The following is a 20,530-nucleotide window of genomic DNA, read 5'->3' on the forward strand; positions in this document are numbered from 1 at the left end:
GAGCCGGCAGGGGGAACATTTCTCTGCCTGGCCTGGGGCGGAGGAAGGGGCTGGAGGGGGCGGGCTGGGAAGACCCTGGGCCGGCTGCCTGCAGCAGGTTTTAGTCTCGGTTCTGTGCTCCTGCTGCAGCCATGGCCCAAGCTCGGCAGGGATGTGGAGGGGCTGGCATCCTGGAGGCCGAGCTCACCTGCCCCATCTGCCTGGAGCTGTACCGGGAGCCGATGGCGCTGAGCTGCGGCCACAACTTCTGCCGGCTGTGCATTGAGGAGGCGCTGTATTTCCAGGCCCTCTGGACTTGCCCCACATGCATGGCCGACCTGGGTGTCACCTTGGAGCTACACAACAACTTCAAGCTGCGCAACATCGTGGAGGCATTTAAGGCCATCACTTTCAAAGCTCGACGAGAAAGCCTCCAGCAGGACGAAGGCGCTGAAAAGGGGAAGACGGACGTGGTTGCCTGTGAGCAGTGCCTGGATGAGCCCCAGCCGGCCGTGAAAAACCTGCCTGATTTGCGAGGCGTCCCTGTGCCAGGCCCACCTGAGCAAACACAACGCCAGGGCTTTCCATCAGGAACGCATCCTGGTGGAGGTGGGAGCAGGCAAGGAGGAGGAGAGGAGGTGCCGGGATCACGGCAAGCTGCTGGAATGCTACTGCCTCAGGGAGGAGAAGTGCCTCTGCGTGCTCTGCTCCATGGCCGGGGCCCACAAGGGCCACGAGGTCATCACCATGAAGGAGGGACACGACAGAGAGCTGGTAGGGAGCTCTTCCCTGCCCATGGCCCCTGCCCTGGCCGCGAGGACGGAGGAAAGCCGCAGGAAGGGTGATGGGGCTTCCACAGGGAGTGGGGATGGGTGTGAGGGCAGCCCCCATGAGGGAAATTTCTCTCCGCCCCAAGCAAGGGACTGGTGCATTGCGCTGGAATTTGCTTTTCGTTCCCTCCTGTGTGTAGCCAGAACAGTGCGAACAGCTATGCAGAGGGAGCAGAGCGGGGAAAGGTGCTCGGGGCTGGCCCTCAGGGTGTGCGGGTCCCTCAGGGCGGCTCCCCGCAGGAGAGGCTCCGCTGCCCCACGGCAGTGAGGTGCAGCCCCGGCACTGCCCGCCGCCCTCACTGCGGCGTTCCTGGCTGGCATTGAGAAGTATTCCTGCAGGGATTAGAAAGTCCCTTCCTCCACAGAGCATCGGGAATGCCATGCTATTGAAGTTTGCGTGGGAAAGGGATTTTTCCCTCTCGAGGTCCTTCCCTTGGTCTCTGTCCGTGCTGTAGCACGGTGGGATCAGGCTCTGCTCCGCAATAACCAGTGACGGGATGAGGGGATGCAGTCTCAAACTGTGCCGGGGAGGTTCGAGTTGGACATCAGGAGGTGTTTCTTCACTGGGAGGGTTGTTAAACATTGGAAGGGGCTGCCCTGTGAGGTGGTGGAATCCCATTCCTGGCGGTGTCCAAGGAAAGACTGGACGTGGCACTCAGTGTTCTGGGCTGCGTGACAAAGTGAGGATTGGTCACAGGTTGAACTCGGTGAGCTTGGAGGTCTTTTCCAATTTCAGTGATTCTATGATTCCTCCGTCTGCCACAAATTTTATGAAGCCAATGTCCAGTAGATACAAGAGATGGGGGTCTCCATATTCCTGCCTCTGAGTCCAGCTGCTGTCCTTGAAGTGCTCCGGAATCAGCTGAGACTTAGGGGATGCATTCCCTCTGCTCACTCACTGCCTTGCACTTGAAATATCTGGGCTCAGTTTAGAGCCCAAGCAGAAACGCTGCAGGAACCCAGTGCATGGGCAGGAAATGGCTCCCTCTGGACCTCAGGACAGGTCACAGCCTCCTCAGGAATTAGCAGAAGCATCCTTGGCAGCTGTGTGAATTGCAAACTAACTTCCTCCCCCAAGTTACATATCCAAGTTTCGGGGCTGCCAAGCAGAAGTGGGATATGTGAGACAGTGGTCATTTCATCAGCTCCACAAACTGCCCGTCTGGTTTGAAGCTGTTCCTTCTGTGCTGTCTTTCCTTCTGCCAGGTTCTGCCAGCATCATGACAGACCTGCAGGAATCTAAAAGTGATTTAGTTACTGCCCTAGAAGAGCTTCAGAAAAGGGAGAATCAGATCAAGGTTGGTATCAGGGTTATTGGTAATTCAGAGCATCTTTCCTTCACAATTTCCCAGCAATAAGTGATGGAAACTATACTGTTAAAAGCAGATGAATAGACAGGGAAAAGAGTGGTTTGAGAAACTGCCAGAAGCCAAGCTTCATTGCAGCCCTCCAGCTCCTCCACAGGAGGAACCAGCTGGGGGATTCCACTCTGTATTGTGGTTGCACAGACCAGGTTGCAGGACTGGCAGCTCACAGATTGTACATAAGATTATGTATTTTTAAAGTTTTCTACCTGTTTAATAAAAGAAAAGCAGTTTATATCTACAAGTGGGATTTTCAGTGTGTACCGGTAAGCTCTCACATTGGTATTCAATTCAAGAAATTCATCTGACTTTGTTACTATATCAGGATTAATTTTGAAAAGCCTCTGTTGAATCAGATATTCCAAGCAAATGTTTATTGTCTGCTTCCTTCTAAAGCCAGCACAAAGGACAGATGGAATCCTAATTGATAAGCAGAGGCACTAAACTGAAGGGTGGAGGTTCTGAGCCAGTGCCCCTTTTTCTTATCTCTTCATTTAGAACAATACCAAAACACTGACTTCTGACCTAAAAAAGCTGTTCAGAAGTATAAAGGCAGAGCTTGATAAGAAACAGACGATGATCCTGAGTGACATTCAGTCTTACAAGGAAGCAGACCTGGCAGTTGTCACCAAGGCAAGGAAGGAAATGGAACAGAAGAGAGACCAGGCTGAGCAGAATCTTCAGGCTTTGCAGATGTTAAAAGAGCAACCAGATATTTTCCTCTTCCTCAGAGTAAGCAGTGGTATTGTGCTTTTCTTCATGCATCTGCCTGTTTCTCAGCCAGGTGACCTTTCTGAAAATCACATTAATGATACCTCTTTTTCTTTTTTCTTTTTTTATTTTTTTTACAGTCCTCTTGGTAGGATCTGAAAGTAGTCACAGACAGGTATGTTACACTTCATAACATTTGTTTTCTTATTTTAAAAAATATGTTGTTGATAACTGGGATCAAACCCCACCACCACCACCCTGTGCTGCAAAGCTGCTCCATATTCCAGCTGAGCCAGAGGGCACCACATGCACACAAGTAACAGGGATGGAGAGATCCCTGCCTGCTGTTACACTTGTCCCTTTAAATTTCAGTTTCCTGGCTGGATTCTCATAGAAACCACTGGCTTTATTACCAGAAAACTTTTTATCAGGGATGAAGCCCCTAGGGTTCAGTTTACATTAACACTGTCCTGGATTCATGTTGGTGACTCCCTCAGCTGAGTTCCCAGGGAACAGCCTTTGGCAGCAGAGATAACCAGCTCATTTCCCAGCAAGTTTTTGAGTTGTGGACAAGCTTGGTACCTAGAAAGATTTATTATTATCTTTATCTACCACTTCCTATGCAATGCCTGGGTGTCAGCTGTAATTCAGTGGTGCAACAGCTCACCAACAGTTCCAGATCCATGAGAGGCTTTGCAGCAGCACTGCAGACCCCAGCTGTATGAAAGGCTGGCTCAAGCATCTACCTGGAATTTGAGATGTCACCTCGGTAACTTGCACAGAATAAAGCTGAGTTCAAACTCAGCTTGTAAGGAGAGCTTGGAATCACCGTGTACCTCAGGGCTGCAGCTCAGTACATTCTAGCCCGTGGGATCAAGGTAATTTTCCAGAAACCTGGACACCATTTAATTCATTTGGCATTCTTGTTCTGGCACTGCTACAACAGTAAGAGCCTGCCTGCAGCAAGTCAAGGCCCTGTTCACACATGGGGATTATCAAAACACCTTGTCCTCTCTCTTTATCAGCCTTTGAAAGTTCCAGTGCAGGTTGGTTAGAATAAGGCATTGCCAAGTAAATAACATGTAGTAATTGGAATTCAACCTTCCCAAAGGGCTGTTAACCCAGTAATTCATGTTGCCAAAGCCCTCTCCTCTTTGCAGACTCTGTCCTAGTGAAGAATTCTGTTACCTTTGGATGCTGGGTGGTTTTCCTTGGTGCAGTGACTCTGTGTGCCCTAGGATTGCGCGTCTGGATCTGGTCCTGGAGGATGTGAAGGTGGAGGCAGTACAGCTGAATGACAGACTGATGATCCAGTATGAGACCCAGAAAAAGAAGTTTTTGTTGCAGCTGGACTCTGTGCTGGATGATGTGCGCGGTGAGGGGTCCCAACCCAGCCCCACTGACACTGTGGGAAACAGGCACCCCAATCCTTGGCAGCTCCTTCCACCAGGGTGTGAGGGGCTGGTGTGGGGTCCTGAGAGCTGGGGGCAGGGGGCAGTTTCTGTGGATAACAAGGAAGAGGTCTGCTCCTGAGCAGTGCAAGACCAATTTCTCCTCTCTCTGATGTGGTTTCCTGCTCCCATCAACTTCCCAAGTTCTGGGTGCTCAGTCCCACTGTCAAGAAACATCCTCTGTGTTTGCCCAGCCCCATCCCCTCCTGGTTTATCTCTGACCATGAGATCCAGGGGGACAGTACCCAGCCCTACACTTGAGTTCATTGCCAGCTTTGTTAACCATTCTTCTCTATTTTTTTTATTTTTTAGATCAAAATCGCCAAGTAAATTAAGAGAAGCAGGTAAATCCTTTTCTTTACTTATAAAATGTTCCCTGCAGATTTCTCCAATTGTTAATTTAAGGACTGTATGTCCTGCACTTTCCTGCTTCAGTTTTAAGGAGACCTAAGCAGAGTCTCAAAGGCTGTCCTTCACCTTATAAGAAGGGACTCAGATCTACTCACATCTCTTGTTCTGCTATTAACAAGATGTGATTTGTGTTTTACAAGGCTCTAACACTGAACACCATTTCTTTACAGCGAGGCTTCACCCACTGATACCTCTTCAGAATGTAAGTAAATGTTCAAAAATACCATTTATTCCTCCGGACTCTGGCTTGGGGCTGTGAGTCTTGCAGAGAAAATCTCCCACCTAACAATGTGATCAGCATTTTGTTGCATGTATCTCCTGTCCTTGCCACAGTGTGTATCCTCAGGGCAGAAATCTCTGGGAACTCACCAGGGAAATAATTTATCTTCAGCCTGAGGGAGACACTGGCTTTGCTTCAGCACTCAGGAAAACTGAGCCTGTTCCAAGGAAAGACCACAGAGGGGTTCCCACCAGCTGGGCAGGAGCTGGAGCAAACTCAGAACCTGAGAAGGTTCCCTAAATAAATCCAAATGCTGCAGGAGATATGGATTGCTGCAACTGAAGTTCAGTTTGCAAATTACTATCTTCTTAATTAGTAAATTCAAAAGAAAATCTTACTTTCTTCATCACATTAACTTTTGGAGCAAATCTGGAGGTATATTTTTTAATCAGTGTATATGTCCATTTATTTCTCTTGTGAGCTCAGTCAGTGGCTGTGCTTTACACAGAATGAGACAGTCACTCAAAACAGGTCAGGGAAAAAGAAATATATTTTTCTGAGACAAAGCAATGCTCTACTTGGAAGCAACTTGTCAAATATGTTATAAAATATTACTTTATTTTACAGTAAGTGAAACTTTTTCACCTTGTTTTTTCCTACTGCAGGAAAGCATTGTCAAGAAGGAACAACATACTTGTTGGAGAATTTTGCTTCTCTTAGGTCCAGATGTAAGGGAGATGTGAAGAACAGATGTCAGAACTGAGATGGAAAGAAAAACTTGAATATTATCCAAAATTACCTCTAGTAATGAGAACCTGCCACATGTTTTGATCTCCCCTCCTACCTAAATTCTCCTCCCCTCCTAAATTCTGTAACACATCAAAATTTTTTTTATAAGTACTAAGAATTAACATGAACATAATAAAATTTCCAACTGCTGCTGCACTGCAAACTGTGAACTGTATTATCTCATGGGTCTAATTATATTTTTGTATGATGATTTGTGGTGACTCTGTTGTCACTATGTGGCTGAATAACCAAATAAATGCCTCTAGACATATGTTAGCAGGGTTGGAGGGTTCCATACCATCACCAGGAATTAGATGTTGAGAGCATTTTTTGTGGGTAGACTCCCAAGAAATCAGGGCTGAAGCTGTCTGTGTTTTTACGGGACTTGTAGCTACAGCTCTGTTCTGTCACTTGTGATGATCAACACATTCCTGATTTCAGGGATTAAAAGTAAACCCAGCAGTCCATCTCAGATTTAAGGTAACATCTCTTCCTGATTTAAATGGACTCTCCAAGCTGTGCTGTGTGCTCAGCCCTGGCTCTGCTGCACCCATCAACTGTCAGCACAACAGAAAGTGTGTGGCCAAATTTTGGGAGCTCAAGGTGCAAATATTCCTTCCTGCTCGAAGGCAGCAAGGCACAAAGGGCAGCTGCTCTCAGCACTCAGAGGAGGGAAAAGAATTGAGCCTGTCCTTCAGCACTTTCCTGACCATCCTGGGCTTCTCTCTGGCTGCCAGCTGAAGGAGCTGGGAGCAGCCAGTGCAGGTCAGTGCTGCTGCTGCAGACAGAATTCCTGCAGTGCTGCAGAGTTCCTGCAGCATCCCTCCCTCAAACCTGGGATTTGTAATCCTGCTGCAGGCTCACCAAGCTTTTGGATGAAAATGAGAATCTAGGAAGGTGGAATTTCTGAGTTAGATGCTAAGTTGATGGTGCAGTTTAATTCCCCCATGCATTTGCTTGTTTGCAAAGGGACTCAGTAGAAAATGTGACTTTTTAAAATGTCCTATGCTTTAGCCTTGAGGAAGCAAAGAGCTGAAAGACTGGGTGAAAGCAGGGTAAGAAAACACACAGAATCCAGCAATTAACTAAGCTTTCTAACACATCAACACTCTGAAAATTTTATCACATAATTACTTTTTGACTCTAGGTGACAACATTGGACCATGACACACACTGAAAGTGCAGCAATTCTGCACAGATGTTTGTGCAGAACACTTTTTCTTGATTGCAGTATAATTGTGACATGCACAATGACATGCACATGAGATAAGGACAGAACTTATTTCTTTTTGATAGCTTTATGGCTTAAGTATTTTCATTACCTAAGAACTCTGATTCATTGCATCTTTCCTTTTGTATTACGCCCTCTCACCTCCAACTACTCAATTTTTACTTGGCATTTGTCTCATCCTTGATGGAAGCCTTTAAAAGCAGCTCATTTTAGCTCTTCTTTTTTTGATTTTTGCCAAGCACTGAATGATGTGACTGAATTAAATTAAATGCATTTCAAGCATTAGGATGGGCCTCTTCCTGTTACTTAGTCTGATGGGTTTTCTAAGTAAGTGAGACCTGCCACACGTAGACGTGTGTGTGTGACATTAATTAGGCCCTTCCAAGCCCAGCAGGTCAGGGTGGGAAGGAAGGTTTGTCCCAGCTCTGACAGAACTCACAGATGGGAACCAGGCAGTTCCATCTTCTCCATCTCCAAACTTAATGCAAGAATGTGCAAATTCAAGCCCGAATCTCAGTGCACTGCAAACTGTAGAGGGAGGGAAGGGCAAGGAGAGTTAATAACTCATTTTTAACCACTGTCAGCATAACCCAGCCATCCTCCCATGGAGCTGTAGCAGCAGGAGCGGGGCACTGGGCAGGGAGGTGCCAGGAGGACAGGAAGGAAGGAAGGAAGGAGGCTCCTTACTCGAGGCTGGGAGCCAGGTGGCACAAAGCAGCTGAGAGCCGGGGGAATCACAGGCTGCCCTTATCTGCTGGGTGATAACACTGAGCTGGGAGCCTGGGAAGAGCCAGGGAGAGCCACTGCCTGTGGGGTTTATGGACACAGAGGGCTGATAACACCATCACAGGCAGAGCAATGTGCCAGGTGGCACCAGGGCACGGCAGGGCTGGACAGGAGCTGCGGGCAAAAGGCAAGGAGGGAGGGCTCCCAGGGCAGCCCAGGAGTACCTGCTCTGTGGAACAAAGCAATTTCCAGGATTACTTTGCAGTCTGACCAACTGGTCTGTGGAGATCGGATATTCCAGAGAGGGTGTGGTGATCTGGAGAAGCAGTGGGTTTGCCAGGCAGGCTGAGTGGGATGGGCAGATGGCACACGCTGGCATTCGTGTGTCAGCAAACCCCAGCTCCTTGGCAGGAGATTCTGGAGCATGAGGAGCCCAGAGACACATTTCTCCAAGGCCAAAGGTTCCCTCAGCACAGAAATATATTAACCATAAAGCTTAATATACCTTGAGAAAGGAAAGCACTTGGAAGTGAAATTATTTAATTACCTTAAATAATTGCTTGGATTTTTTCCACCCATTTGTAAGAAAATCAGTCTAAAAATAAGAAGGAAAAAGCCTACTTTTTTTAGGTCCAGAAAAATAATAATGCTTGGGATTTTTTTTTTTTTTACTATCATGTTCCAAGAAGATATTATTTCCCTGTTTCTTCCATGAAGACATGATGTATTGGATGACCCAAGTTTTCCACAGTCTGTGCTTCTAGAACAAGAATGAAAATGCTGGAACACTCATAGCATGGGTTTGTGATTTCCTATTAGGATTCTGCAGAGTCCCTGCACAATAGGCTTTGAATGCTTTTGTCATAGATGTCACTCCTGCCAAGGATTTGCTCTGGTTGTCTTGAAGTCACCATACTTCAAACTCAATTAAAACTCCTGTGGAAGTCCCTAAAGGGATTGGGAAGTCAGTCACTGATGTTTTTGACAATGGACAGTCAGCAAAGAGGGAGGGAGCTCTTCTATTTCCATTGCAATTGCCTGTTCTGGTAACCATGACATCTAATAAACCCTCATGGAGAAAGGAAATGTTGTCTGTGGAAATATTCAGTATTTCTACAGGAAGATTTACAGCATTTAACACTGAAAGACAAGCGCATGAATTCTGCAGGCTTGAAGTTGGCCTCCTTTGCTCCAACTGTGTATTGATGGGGGTTTTTGACAGTTTGCATTCAAGGTTCCACCTGGAATGCAAATATTGGGCAATGTTTGACTTCAGATGAAACGTCTGCTTTTCTGTGTGATGGGAAGGGAAGGCAGACAGGGCTGGGCATGGCCCCTCCGACCTTGAACCCCCAGCCCAGAGACAAGAGCAGAGCACTTAACAGAAACCTGAGATTTTTAATACCCACATTGCCAAGGATCCTTCATCCTTCCCGGGTTTCAATGAATCCCATTCATTTCAATGAATCCAGGTTTCATTAAACCCCAGTGGTACCCCAGGGCAAAAAGGGCCAGAGAGTGCCACGCTTCCCCACCTGCACCAAGTTTAACTTCACTTCACCTCACATTATCACCCCACATTATCAACCCTATACTTTCAATTTAAAAGGGCTGCGTGCAAAGCAAAGGACCAGGAGCAGCCTTTGCCATAACTGCACACAGCCGGAATCCCCTCGGAAGTGCCCCGGGCCCGGGGGTGGAAGGGGCGCGGCCCTGCCCGGCCCTCCCTGCCCGGAGCGGGGCGGTGCTGCCGGGGCCCGCCGCGGGCGGGCGGTCCCTCCGTCTGTCCGTCTGTATCTCTGTCTGTCCGGCCCGCCGTCCGTCTGTCTCTAACTCTGTCCGTCCGTCCGCCGGTCGGTCCCAGCCGCCGCAGGTCCCCGGGGAGCCGCGGGCGGTGAGTACTGAGGGAAGGGGCCGGGGCACAGCGGGGTCCGGCTCGGAGCCTCCTCGCTTTCTGCTCGCCGCCCCAGAACGAGCGGCAGGAGAGGAAAATGCCCATGGAAGCCGTGAGGAAGCTGGGTAGGAGGGAGCGGGACCCCGAGGCTGAAAGTGAATGTGGCGTTGAGAGCTGAGCTGTTGCTCTCACTTCGCTTCCGCTCTGCCCGGACCCTCAGTGCTGGCGAAGCGCTCAGCAAAACCCGCAGTTTCAGGGGCACACAGCGTGCGGGCTTCTTCTTGCAGGCTTTTATTAATTTTACCAATTTTTGTTAATTAAAACACAACAATTGCATCATGCAGCGCAGTCCCGGTGTGTTTCCATTGGGATCGGACAGCCCCAGCCCTGTGGATGCAGCCCGGGCTGTGATGGGCAGTGCGGGATGCCCTGGGCTGAGCTGGCAGCTGCTGCCTGAGGAAATCCCTTTGGGCAGCTCTTCCTCAGCCCATCCTCAGTGCCCGGCCCAGCTGCTCAGTGTGCCACCTTCCCCTGCTAACAGAAAGGGTGGGAGAAGAGCCCTAACACAGGAGTAACTTGCTGAAAGCCTTGGCAAACTCTCCCTAGAAATCCGGGTGGGATGGAAGCTGCTGGAGGGATCTGCTTCAGCCAGGGCAGGACAGGGCAGCCAGCACGCTCAGCTGCCCTTGGGAGGTGACACAGCTTCCCTGGAATAGCTGGCTGCCAGCAGGGATTCCATGGGATCTTCCCCAAAAATGCAGGAGGCTGCTGCCGCTCGGAAAAAGTGAGGAAATCCCATATTTGTAGTGGAAGCAGATCCCATTTTCCACAAAAGTGAGGTTTTATTGTCCAGCTTTGCAGGTTTTCCCACATGAGTGGATGGCTGCTGGTTACTGTGCCAAAAACGAGGCAGCTCTGTTTCCACATGTGTTCTTTAAACGTGGTTTTCATTATTCATGTTATTTTCAGCCCTTTGTGAAAGTAAATGTTTGTGGCTTGAATGTTTTGCTGGAGGATATGAAGGATTCTGTCAAATTCCAAGGTGCAGGCAGTGTTGTTCCAGTGCTTATCTGGGTGTTATCATGGTAATATTGAATTTCCTTGTTGCTGCACAACAGTCAAGACATTATTTGAAAAAGGTTATTGTCCAACAAGAGAAAGGTCAAAGATTTAGTTGTCAAAAGGATGTGATATACTTTCCTCTTGTATTCTTAGGGGGTGAATACAAGAGGGCCCAGCTCCGGTCAGTTTGTGTGGAATTTGGATTTCTGATTCACCTTTACAATTCTCCACAAATTGTTCATGTGTTTTAGATTATGGATTTATGCATTAGTGTTTAGTGCATATAAATTTTCCTATGTAGCAAGGAGTACATGAGGGTGGGGAGTGATCACATACAGTGAAAATTTAAATGTAGAAAAATAAGGAAAACTGACACGGGTGTTGTAGCAACTGACATCATGTTTTGATTCAGTTTCTACTCTGAAATGCTCACATCTGAAGTTTCACCTCGTAGTAGTTATTTCAGCAGGTGAATGAGCTTCACAATCCAGTTTTCCCTTACTCTCAGGGTGACTCTGATGTGCCACAGATGAATGAAGTCCAAGCCAGCCCTGGGCTGCAGGTAGTGCTCCCCCAAAAACAGAAGCCAGGCAGATGCTGCCACATCATGGGATCAGAAAGAAGGGCCCAGATGGGCTCCAGAAATAGTCTGGAGGTCTGATGACTTCTAGAGACTGCAGGACCTCCCTGTATCTTCACTTTATGGCAGTCAGTTGATGACAGATACTGGAAATTTCCTCAGTTCTGTCTTGTAGTTTGTTTTATCTTAAGCAAAGTTTGTCAGAACGAGACACTCCCTGAAAGGCCAAAAGGAGTGATAAAAGCGAATTCTGGGTTGTGTGTAAATAGCAGCTTTCAGAATAAAAACAACAGCAGCTCCTTTTTCAAGTTATATATACAGAATGTCCTTCAGTGTCCAAACCATGAACCAAAGGTGTTTTCTCAGCATTGTTTTTTTTTTCATGTGTAAGAATAAAATCCAGTTTTATTAGACAAGCCAGAGCTAACGGTTACAAAATTAATACAGGGCAGCACTTTGAGGCAGAAAAGCGTGAAATGAGTGTTGGAAATTGTGATATTTCCTACTGTCCTGACATGGCAAGGGGCAGGGACTGTGTGCTGAAAGGTCCTTTTCATGCCACGGAGAGAAAGCTGTCATGCAAGTCAGCACAAAGGGCCAGTATGTGCTCAGAGCTCAGGAGCCAAAAAGGTTTTTACTTAGAACATTTCCCTACTGTCTGGACAGGACTGAAACCCAGGCACCCCCTCCATGCAGATGTTTTACAGCAGCACAAACTGAGCTGTCTGGGGTTTGTCTTGGCACATTTCAGAAAATTCCCAGGTTCGACTGAGCTGCCTGCAAGTCCTGGAGGAGGGACAGAAGGAATCAAAAGAATTTTCGCTACTGAAATCTTTACTAAAATCTCACAAAACAAACTCATTGCTACACATAAAAAGTACCCTGGCTTGATTTTTTTTCACTGTCAGCTTTTACAGTGTTGATTTGCTGAGCTTTGGGTGAGTGAGAAGCCTTTTGATTTGTAACTGAGCTGGTAAAACAAATAAAACTTCTTGAGCAAATACAGCTCCAAAATGGACTTTTGCAAAGTAGAGCTGACACAGGCTTTTGTAAGACTCCCTTGATTCTCACTGGTATTCAGGGTGGTTATGAGGGCTGTAAATCATCCCTGAGCACAATTTGCAGTCCTGTACAGGTGGGTGAGATTGGAAACCTGCAGGGTAGGGCTGGGGGTCTCCTCCAGGTGTGATCATCTTGAGCATGTCCCTTCTTGCAGTGCAGGTTCTTCATTTGAAGATCCTGACTTCACGTGGCACTCGGTGCTCTGCGCTGGGGACAAGGTGGGCATTGAGCACAGCTGGGGCTGGGAGGGCTTTTCCAACCTCAGTGATCCTGGGATATTACAGCAGGGAGGGAGACAGCTCCTGTGACACAGAAAATCCATCCCTGCTGGTTTGGGGTCTGTGTTTGAAACCCTTCTTTCAGTACCAGTTCAGGCACACCCAGCAAAGAGTGGCAGGGTTTGGTTATTTGGGAGGGTGCAGGAGCTCACCCTCCAAAGAGATGCTCCCTGTCTGGGTCTGTGCTGAATGCAAACTCCTTTGGGAATCCCAGCATGGAGCAGGGGATGAAACAGAAACTCCTCCCTGGTGTTTTCTGTGTGTTGGCTTTAGATGTGTCTGCAGCTCCAGGGACAGGGTCACCATGGTTGGATTAGTTGGGTGCAATTACTTTCCAATTCATTTTGGAAGTCTCTGAAGAAGCCATTGTAAATACATAATTCTGTATTTTGTTCTGCTCTTGTGGGTTCCTTCTGCTCAGGCTATCCTAAGGCACACAAAGTCATTCCTCTCACTTCTGCCTCCCATACCTTTGGGAAACCCACACTGCAGGGATGGTAGCAGGGAGTGTTTTAATTGGGAATATTTCTGTACCAATAGGGCTGTCCAGCCCTGGCACAGCTGCCCAGGGAAGTGCTGGAGTTCCCATCCCTGCAGGGATTTAAGGCTTGTAGATGTGGCATTGGGGACATGGGTTAGTGGAGGCCTTGGCTCTGCTGGGAGTGGTTGGACTGGGTGACCTCAGAGGGATTTTCCAACCCGAATGACTCCACAGTTCTGTGGTGCTGCGGCTGCTTTAGAAATGGTGATTAACTGAACACATTCTGGGGCAGACTCAAGTGGCATCCTCAGCACTGCCAGTTCCAGTAGCAATTTATTAATTGGTACAATTAATTCAGGACAATTGGACAATTAATTGGGCGATTAATTCAGCAGTGAGCGTTCCATGGACAGGAGTCTGGCTGATGTTTGCACTGCACAGAGGGGACGTGAGCAGCACATCAAATTCATGTTGTCATTGGCATATGGGACTGCAGTGCCACAAAGGGAGGCCTGGCAGTGACACTTCTCAGGGTTCTCTTGCTGGGTCTCACCCCAGACCAGTGAGTTTCTGGCTGAAATGGCCCCACTGTACTGGTGGTACCAGGTGTTGGGGCTTAAGGAGTTTTCTGGAGAATTCTGGATGTTTTCTGCAGGTGGGAGAGCTGTCTAAGTGCTGGCAGTCACTTGGTATGCTCAACTTCCATTATGGCTTGTCTCATCAAGAGTTTGCTCTTTCTCAGTCAGGCAATATGTTCCCAGGATTAAATTATTGATATAATTACTCTCTTTTACTGTCTGTGGGCAGCTTGGTCTAGAGCACCAGTTCCAGCAGAAGTGTCCCACCTACCTATCATTGTGCCCAATAATATGTTTTTCACTTCTGTACATTATTTTGATCAGGTGCAATTTCCTTGTAAAACCAGTTTTGCAAAAGTGTGAAGTGCTTTTTTTTGCAGCGTGTCATTGGCTGTAAAAAAGCCACTTCTTAGGTAACAAACCTTTACAGTACTTGGCAGGCGAAATCCCTGCATCAAAAAAAGAAAACAAAAAAAAACAATCAACCCAGAAGAGATGTAGACTGAGCTGTGCTTTGCTGGAAATGTCCCACTTGCAGTTAATTTTTAGCAGCTGAGCTGGAGTGGCTGTGGCACTACAATAAACCCTCTGTCTGGCTTTGCGAGGTGGAACAGGCTGCAGGCAGAGATTTCTTTTCAGAGGCTTTTTCAAGGAAGCCTCCCAGAAAGGCAGAGCTGCTGCATTCCTGTCCATTTCCCAACCCTGCCAGCAGCAGGTGTATTCCACAGGATATCAGCTTCCCTCCTGGGAAAGGTCATTCCTTGCTTCACAGGGATGCAGTGGGGAGGCTTCCTTGAGAAAATCTCATTTTCTCAATTCCCAAGCAAGCTGAGAGGTTCCCAGTTTGCTTGGAAGTTGCTTTCTCTCCGCTGAACTGAGAGTTTCAGCCCCTGCTTTTCATAAATGCTGTGTTCAAGTCTCACGCTGTACATTCATTTTTGGTTTATTGGTCCTTCTTTGTGTTTTCAGTGAGTGCTGGTGATGACAGCGATGACAGAGACCAACCATATCCATGAAGTGATGGAAGGGCCAGAAGGAGATGATGCCAAGTGCAGTTTCCATCACACTATGTTCCTGGAACCCCAAGAGAAGAAGAGGAACATGAAGGCTCTGCTGGTTAAGCGAGCAAAAGAAACTTGCAGCTGCACCCCTGCCAAAATTAAAGATTGTGTTTTGGGGTTTTTCCCCATCTTACAGTGGCTCCCTAAATACAACTTAAGGGAGTACCTCCTGGGGGATGTAATGTCTGGTGTGATCGTGGGGGTCCTGCTGGTCCCACAGTCCATTGCCTACTCCCTCTTGGCCGGGCTGGAGCCCATTTATGGCCTTTACACCTCCTTTTTCTCCTGCATCATTTACTGCATCTTCGGCACCTCGCGCCACATCTCCGTCAGCATCTTCGGCGTGGTGTGCCTGATGCTGGGCCAGGTGGTGGACAGGGAGGTGGAGAGGGCTGGCTACCAGCTGGAGCCAGCTGTGCCCAGTGCCCTGCCAGGCCCGGGGGGGCACGGGAATGGCACTGGGAACAGGACAGAGCCGCTCTGTGACAGCGGCTGCTACGCCATGGCCGTGGCTGCCACCGTCACCTTCATCTCAGGGGTGTACCAGGTAAGGGCACGTGGAGCCGGCCCACGCCTCCTGTGGCTTCTCTTTTTTTTTTGTTTTTATTTTTTTTAATGCAGTGATTTCACCTGCCAAATACTGTAAAGCTTTGTTACCTAAGAAGTGGCTTTTTTACAGCCAACGACACGCTGCAAAAAAAAGCACTTCAGACTTTTGCAAAACTGGTTTTACAAGGAAACTGCACCTGATCAAAATAATGCACAGAAGTGGAAAACATATTAATGATAGGTAGGTGGGACACTTCTGCTGGAGCTGATGTTGGCCTTGTGTTAGAGATAGATATGACACTAGACATTTGCTTTTTTTTGGCAGAATGTTACATTTTTTTATTACGGACAGTTCATTTTTATGTGATATTAGAAGGTACTGTGTTTGAATGCAATTGGTTAGTAATCTAGTGAAACTCAGTTCATTGGTTGGTAAGAGTTATTGTACATGTCTATCAAACTTTTCTAGTTTCAGATAGTTTACATATTTTCTTCTGATATTCTAGTATTCTTCTGTATTAATATTCTAATGAGATAGAATTCTTGTTTTTGTAAGTGCATCTCACTTTTTTCACAAGAATAGATTGTTATGCAAATTGGTTTTCATTCTTAGAGTTTGTTTCTCATTGAAACTCAACAGACTGTTAATTGAGTTAAAATAGTAATAAGGCCTGATTTTATAAGGCCTTTCTTTTGTAAAGTTTTACCTGCACCTCCAGCTCTCAGTCCCACTTCTGCTCACCACCTTCCTCGCTGTGGCCTGAAGCTCTGTTTATTTTTTTGACATTAGACCCCATTTCATCCAGCCAAAATGTGGTGCATCATCTCCTAATTCCAGTCTTTAATCATTTGCCTATAACAAAGAAAAATTTGGACAGTAAAAGTATCTCCATTTTCCTTTTATTTGTAAATGTGCTTTTAAAAATTTGCTGTTTGCCCATTTGAAGCCAAAACAATGCTATTGCATGGGAAGGATTCTGCTGAGAGGATACAATATATTTTATATTTACATATCTCTTTTTATTTTCTAGAATTCAATACTTGCCTAAATTAAAGCAGGTATCCTTGTTTTTAGAGTCTTATACATTAACCAGAATGGGATTTTTTTAGCAGTACTGCAGAGCTGTGGTATTTGAGTTTGTGCGTTCACATTCATTTGTTCTCATCTGTCCAGGGTGACAGCCAATCAAAATATATAGGAGAGGAACAAAACATGTTTGTGACACTTTAAAACACAGGTTTTGGACACAACCTGGAACTTTTAGTATTGCAAGTTCCTGTTGAGCTATTTCAGAAATATTCTGGGCCTCCCAGGCTACACTGGATTTTGGGTTTCATCTTTCATCCCTGTGGGATGGGTGCAGTTTGTGATCGCACTTAATAGTCTTTGCAAGTGAAAATACAGTTAAGTTTCTTTATCTGAAGAAATCAGATCACTTTATCTTCAGTCCCTCTGAATATTATGCATATTCTCTACAGGGCAACACCCTCAAATTTATTTTTTCAACCAAAATCACATATTCTTTATATCAGAAACTTTACAATCAAATCATAAAAAGAAAATCTTCTCACACCAGTTAATACTAACTAGGTAAGCTAATTATTATTGTTTTACACTTAGAACAACCTTGAATTAATTATCAAGGCTGTAAGGGAGCCTTTGAGAGCTGTGAGCTGATTTCATCCAGTGCAGGTTCCAGACCTGCCTTATCTTCAGTAATTCTTTGAGATTCTTGTGGAGTTGCCAGTTATCTCTGTTTTTATGATCTGCAGCAGAGGAGTTTGCAGCTCATAGACTTTCTGAGTCAGAGGCACCAAACTTTCTGCAGTGCAAAGGACAGTTGTCACCCCGCAAGCTGTGGTTTTATTGCAGGCTCTGAACTCCAGTGCAAGGCACACAAAGGTCAGCAGGAAAGTTTTAAATCCTTGCAAAGTTCACAGAGTTTATAGGAACTGAAAGAGAAATGGCAAAAGCAGGCAGTATTTCAAATGTAGGGTTTGGATTTTTCCCCTAGGTTTTCTTTTTTACCCACCAGGGTAATTAGCAGAGCAGACAATAAACATTTGTTCAGGGAATGAAGATCTCCCAAAAAGCTTGGTTTGAATACTTTTATATACAGGGAGTATATAATAATTTATATATATATATATAAATAAAATTTTGTAAAATATAAAAATATTGTACATTTTAATATTTTTAATCATTTTATATTTAAATAATATATTATTACATATTTTTAAAATACTTTGAATACAGGGAGATTTTTCTCCCTGCTCAGACCATGCCTGGTCCTCCAGGGCTGTGCACAATGTTGGGTTTTTTATCGCAGCTGACAAATTCTGTGGGATTTGTGTCCTGACATGTTGTGTGTGGTTGGTTCCTTCCAGGTGGCCATGGGCTTCTTCCAGGTGGGCTTTGTCTCCGTGTACCTCTCGGATTCTCTGCTCAGTGGGTTTGTCACAGGGGCCTCCATCACCGTCCTGACCTCACAAGTCAAGTACCTGCTGGGCCTGGACATCCCTCGCAGCGGGGGCGTGGGCTCCCTCATCACCACCTGGATAAACATCTTCAGGAACATCCACGCCACCAACATCTGTGACCTCATCACCAGCTTCTTGTGCTTCCTGGTGCTCGTCCCAGCCAAGGAGCTTAACGAGCGCTTCAAATCCAAGCTCAAGGCTCCGGTTCCGGTGGAGCTCTTCGTGGTCGTGGCGGCCACTCTGGCCTCTCACTTTGGGAAGCTGAATGAGAATTATGGCTCCAGCATTTCAGGGCACATCCCCACAGGGTTTCTGCCCCCGCGCCCTCCAGTGTGGACCCTGATTCCCAGCGTGGCGCTGGATGCCATCCCCATTGCCATCATTGGCTTTGCCATCACCGTGTCCCTGTCGGAGATGTTTGCCAAGAAACACGGCTACTCCGTGAGGGCCAACCAGGAGATGTACGCCATCGGCTTCTGCAACATCATCCCCTCCTTCTTCCACTGCTTCACAACCAGCGCGGCTCTCGCCAAGACCCTGGTCAAGGAGTCCACGGGCTGCAGGACGCAGATGTCCGGCATGGTGACCAGCCTGGTGATCCTCCTGGTCCTCCTCATCATCGCCCCTTTGTTCTACTCCCTGCAGAAATGCGTCCTCGCCGTCATCACCATCGTCAGCCTCCGCGGAGCCCTGCGCAAGTTCAGGGACCTGCCCAAGATGTGGCACCTGAGCAGGGTGGACACGGTGATCTGGGCGGTCACCATGGCGGCCACGGCGCTCGTCAGCACCGAGATCGGGCTCCTGGTGGGGGTTTGCTTCTCCATGCTCTGCGTCATCTTCCGCACGCAGCACCCCGAGGCGCCGCTGCTGGGCTGGGTGGCCGAGTCGGAGACCTACGAGTCCCTGTCTGCCTACAAGAACCTGCAGACCAAGCCTGGCGTGGTGGTGTTCCGCTTCGAGGCCCCCATCTACTACATCAACAAGGAGTGCTTCAAATCCGCCCTCTACAAGCAAACCGGGGTCAACCCCGCCTGGGTGAAGGCAGCCAGGAAGAAAGCAGAGAAAAGAAAGCTCAAGGAGAAGGAGGAGGGGTCTGGGGACAAGCAGAGCAGCATCCCCGTGGATTTGGGGTCGGAGCCGGTGGGGTTTCACACCATCGTGATCGACTGCTGTGCCGTGCAGTTCCTGGACACGGCCGGCATCCGCACGCTCAAGGAGGTCTGCAAGGACTACAGGGACATCGACGTCCACGTGCTGCTGGCCCAGTGCAGCCCTTCTGTCAGGAGCTCCCTGCTCCGAGGGGAGTTCTTCCAGGAGGGGGAGGACCAGCTGCTCTTCCACAGCGTGCACCAGGCCGTGGACTTTGCCCTGGGCACGCAGGGGCACGGCACTCCGAAGAAATAGATTGGAAAGAGAGGGATTGGAGCAAAGGCTGGGCAAACGTGTCTGTGTGTGTGTGCAATCAATGTGTGTGTGCTCAGGGAGCAGGGCAGGGTGGTGCCAGCACTCTGGTGCCCTGCAATCTCTCTGGATTTACCTGCCTGGGGTAGTAATTCCATGGCAGGTGCTGAATGAAGGCAATTCTTAACTTGATTGTGGCCAATCTGCAGATCTAAAGTTTCCATGGGGTTGTTCATCTCATGTCTCCTCTCTGGAGCTTTCTGTGTGTCAGTTCTACTCTGAAATTGTGATCAAGTCTTTTTTGCCACCCTGTCCTTGTGGGTGGGGTGGGATTTTGGAGTAGTCTGGACATCCTGTGCAGCTGAAGAATGAGGCAACTCATTTCTCATCCCTCATTCTGGCCTTGCTTTCCATCACCACACCCTTGTGTTTGCCAAGGAAAGGCTGCCAGGGACTGTTTGCTCTGGTCTTTACTGGGCAGTGCTTCAATTTGCAATCTCCCTGAGTTTCAGATAGAGAAATCAAATCTAAACATGCAGGAAAATATCTCAATGAATATCTTCTAAGCAAACACTTCTCACCTGCAGAGGTTTTGACACTGCCTCCTAATTCAGCCAGGCCACGAGGACATGGTTATCTCATTTCTGCACAGGCCTTTACCTGCCTGTGCCCATGGAAATGCTGCCCTCTCCAGCTTGTTTTTAGCGATTTCTTTTCCACAGATGACTCTCTAGAAGTCTGATTCATTCTTATGGTCAGTCAATTGTTTTCCTAATATTTAGGAGCTCTTTGGAATTATGAACATTAGATATGGAAAATATCTAGCTCTTTAATTTTGACCAAAAAAGTCCCTTCTAGGCAGTTTTTTATGCCAGGTAGAGAGAATCACAGGCACCAAAGTGAAAAGGGACAAATAAATTATCCAGCACGTGCCCAAATGCGTCCATGTCACACAGATTGTGCATGAATGCAGGATTTATTGGCTATAAACCCTTTGCTCTGTCCTGGACTTTATGCAATGGGAGTGCACACACCATTGGAAAAGGAGCCAGGAAAATTCTTTCCTGCACCTTTTTTTACCGGGTCAGTATAAATAGAGTTTTTTCCTTTGATTTTAAATTCTGTGGAAGTGAAGAGTGCCTGTTCTTCATGCTAAAATACAAGAATAGGATTTTTTACTGCTTTCCTCTCAGCAGTAGAATACAATTGTGAAGGCAGAACTGAGAGATTAACAGGTTTTCCTGAATAGCAGCTCTACACAGCACACATCCCTGCAAGAGGGTGCTTTCCTCCCAGAGGAGTTTACAATCTGAATTTCAGGTGCTTCACAGCTTTTAAAAGGGAAAGGTGCTGTGAATAGGCAATATTCTCATCCTTAATAATTAAAAAAT

General features: G+C 47.3%; 2 protein-coding genes across 2 annotated transcripts; both read left to right on the forward strand.

Annotated features, from left to right (window-relative positions):
* Window positions 1-131: 131 nt before the first annotated feature.
* LOC131564629 (E3 ubiquitin/ISG15 ligase TRIM25-like) lies at window positions 132-9,784 on the forward strand. The gene is given in 9 exon segments (XM_058815144.1): window positions 132-494; window positions 496-820; window positions 1,050-1,136; window positions 2,016-2,107; window positions 2,672-2,905; window positions 3,025-3,032; window positions 4,123-4,259; window positions 9,416-9,606; window positions 9,683-9,784. Coding segments are annotated over 9 exon segments (1,539 nt in total).
* SLC26A2 (solute carrier family 26 member 2) lies at window positions 9,484-20,213 on the forward strand. Its single transcript, XM_058815401.1, has 3 exons — window positions 9,484-9,606; window positions 14,617-15,255; window positions 17,646-20,213. The coding sequence occupies exons 2-3, from the start codon at window positions 14,629-14,631 to the stop codon at window positions 19,140-19,142; spliced, it is 2,124 nt and encodes a 707-aa protein (XP_058671384.1). The 5' UTR covers window positions 9,484-9,606; window positions 14,617-14,628; the 3' UTR covers window positions 19,143-20,213.
* Window positions 20,214-20,530: the final 317 nt, after the last annotated feature.

This window comes from Ammospiza caudacuta, chromosome 16 (genome assembly GCF_027887145.1).
Source record: "Ammospiza caudacuta isolate bAmmCau1 chromosome 16, bAmmCau1.pri, whole genome shotgun sequence".
Lineage (NCBI taxonomy): Eukaryota > Metazoa > Chordata > Aves > Passeriformes > Passerellidae > Ammospiza > Ammospiza caudacuta.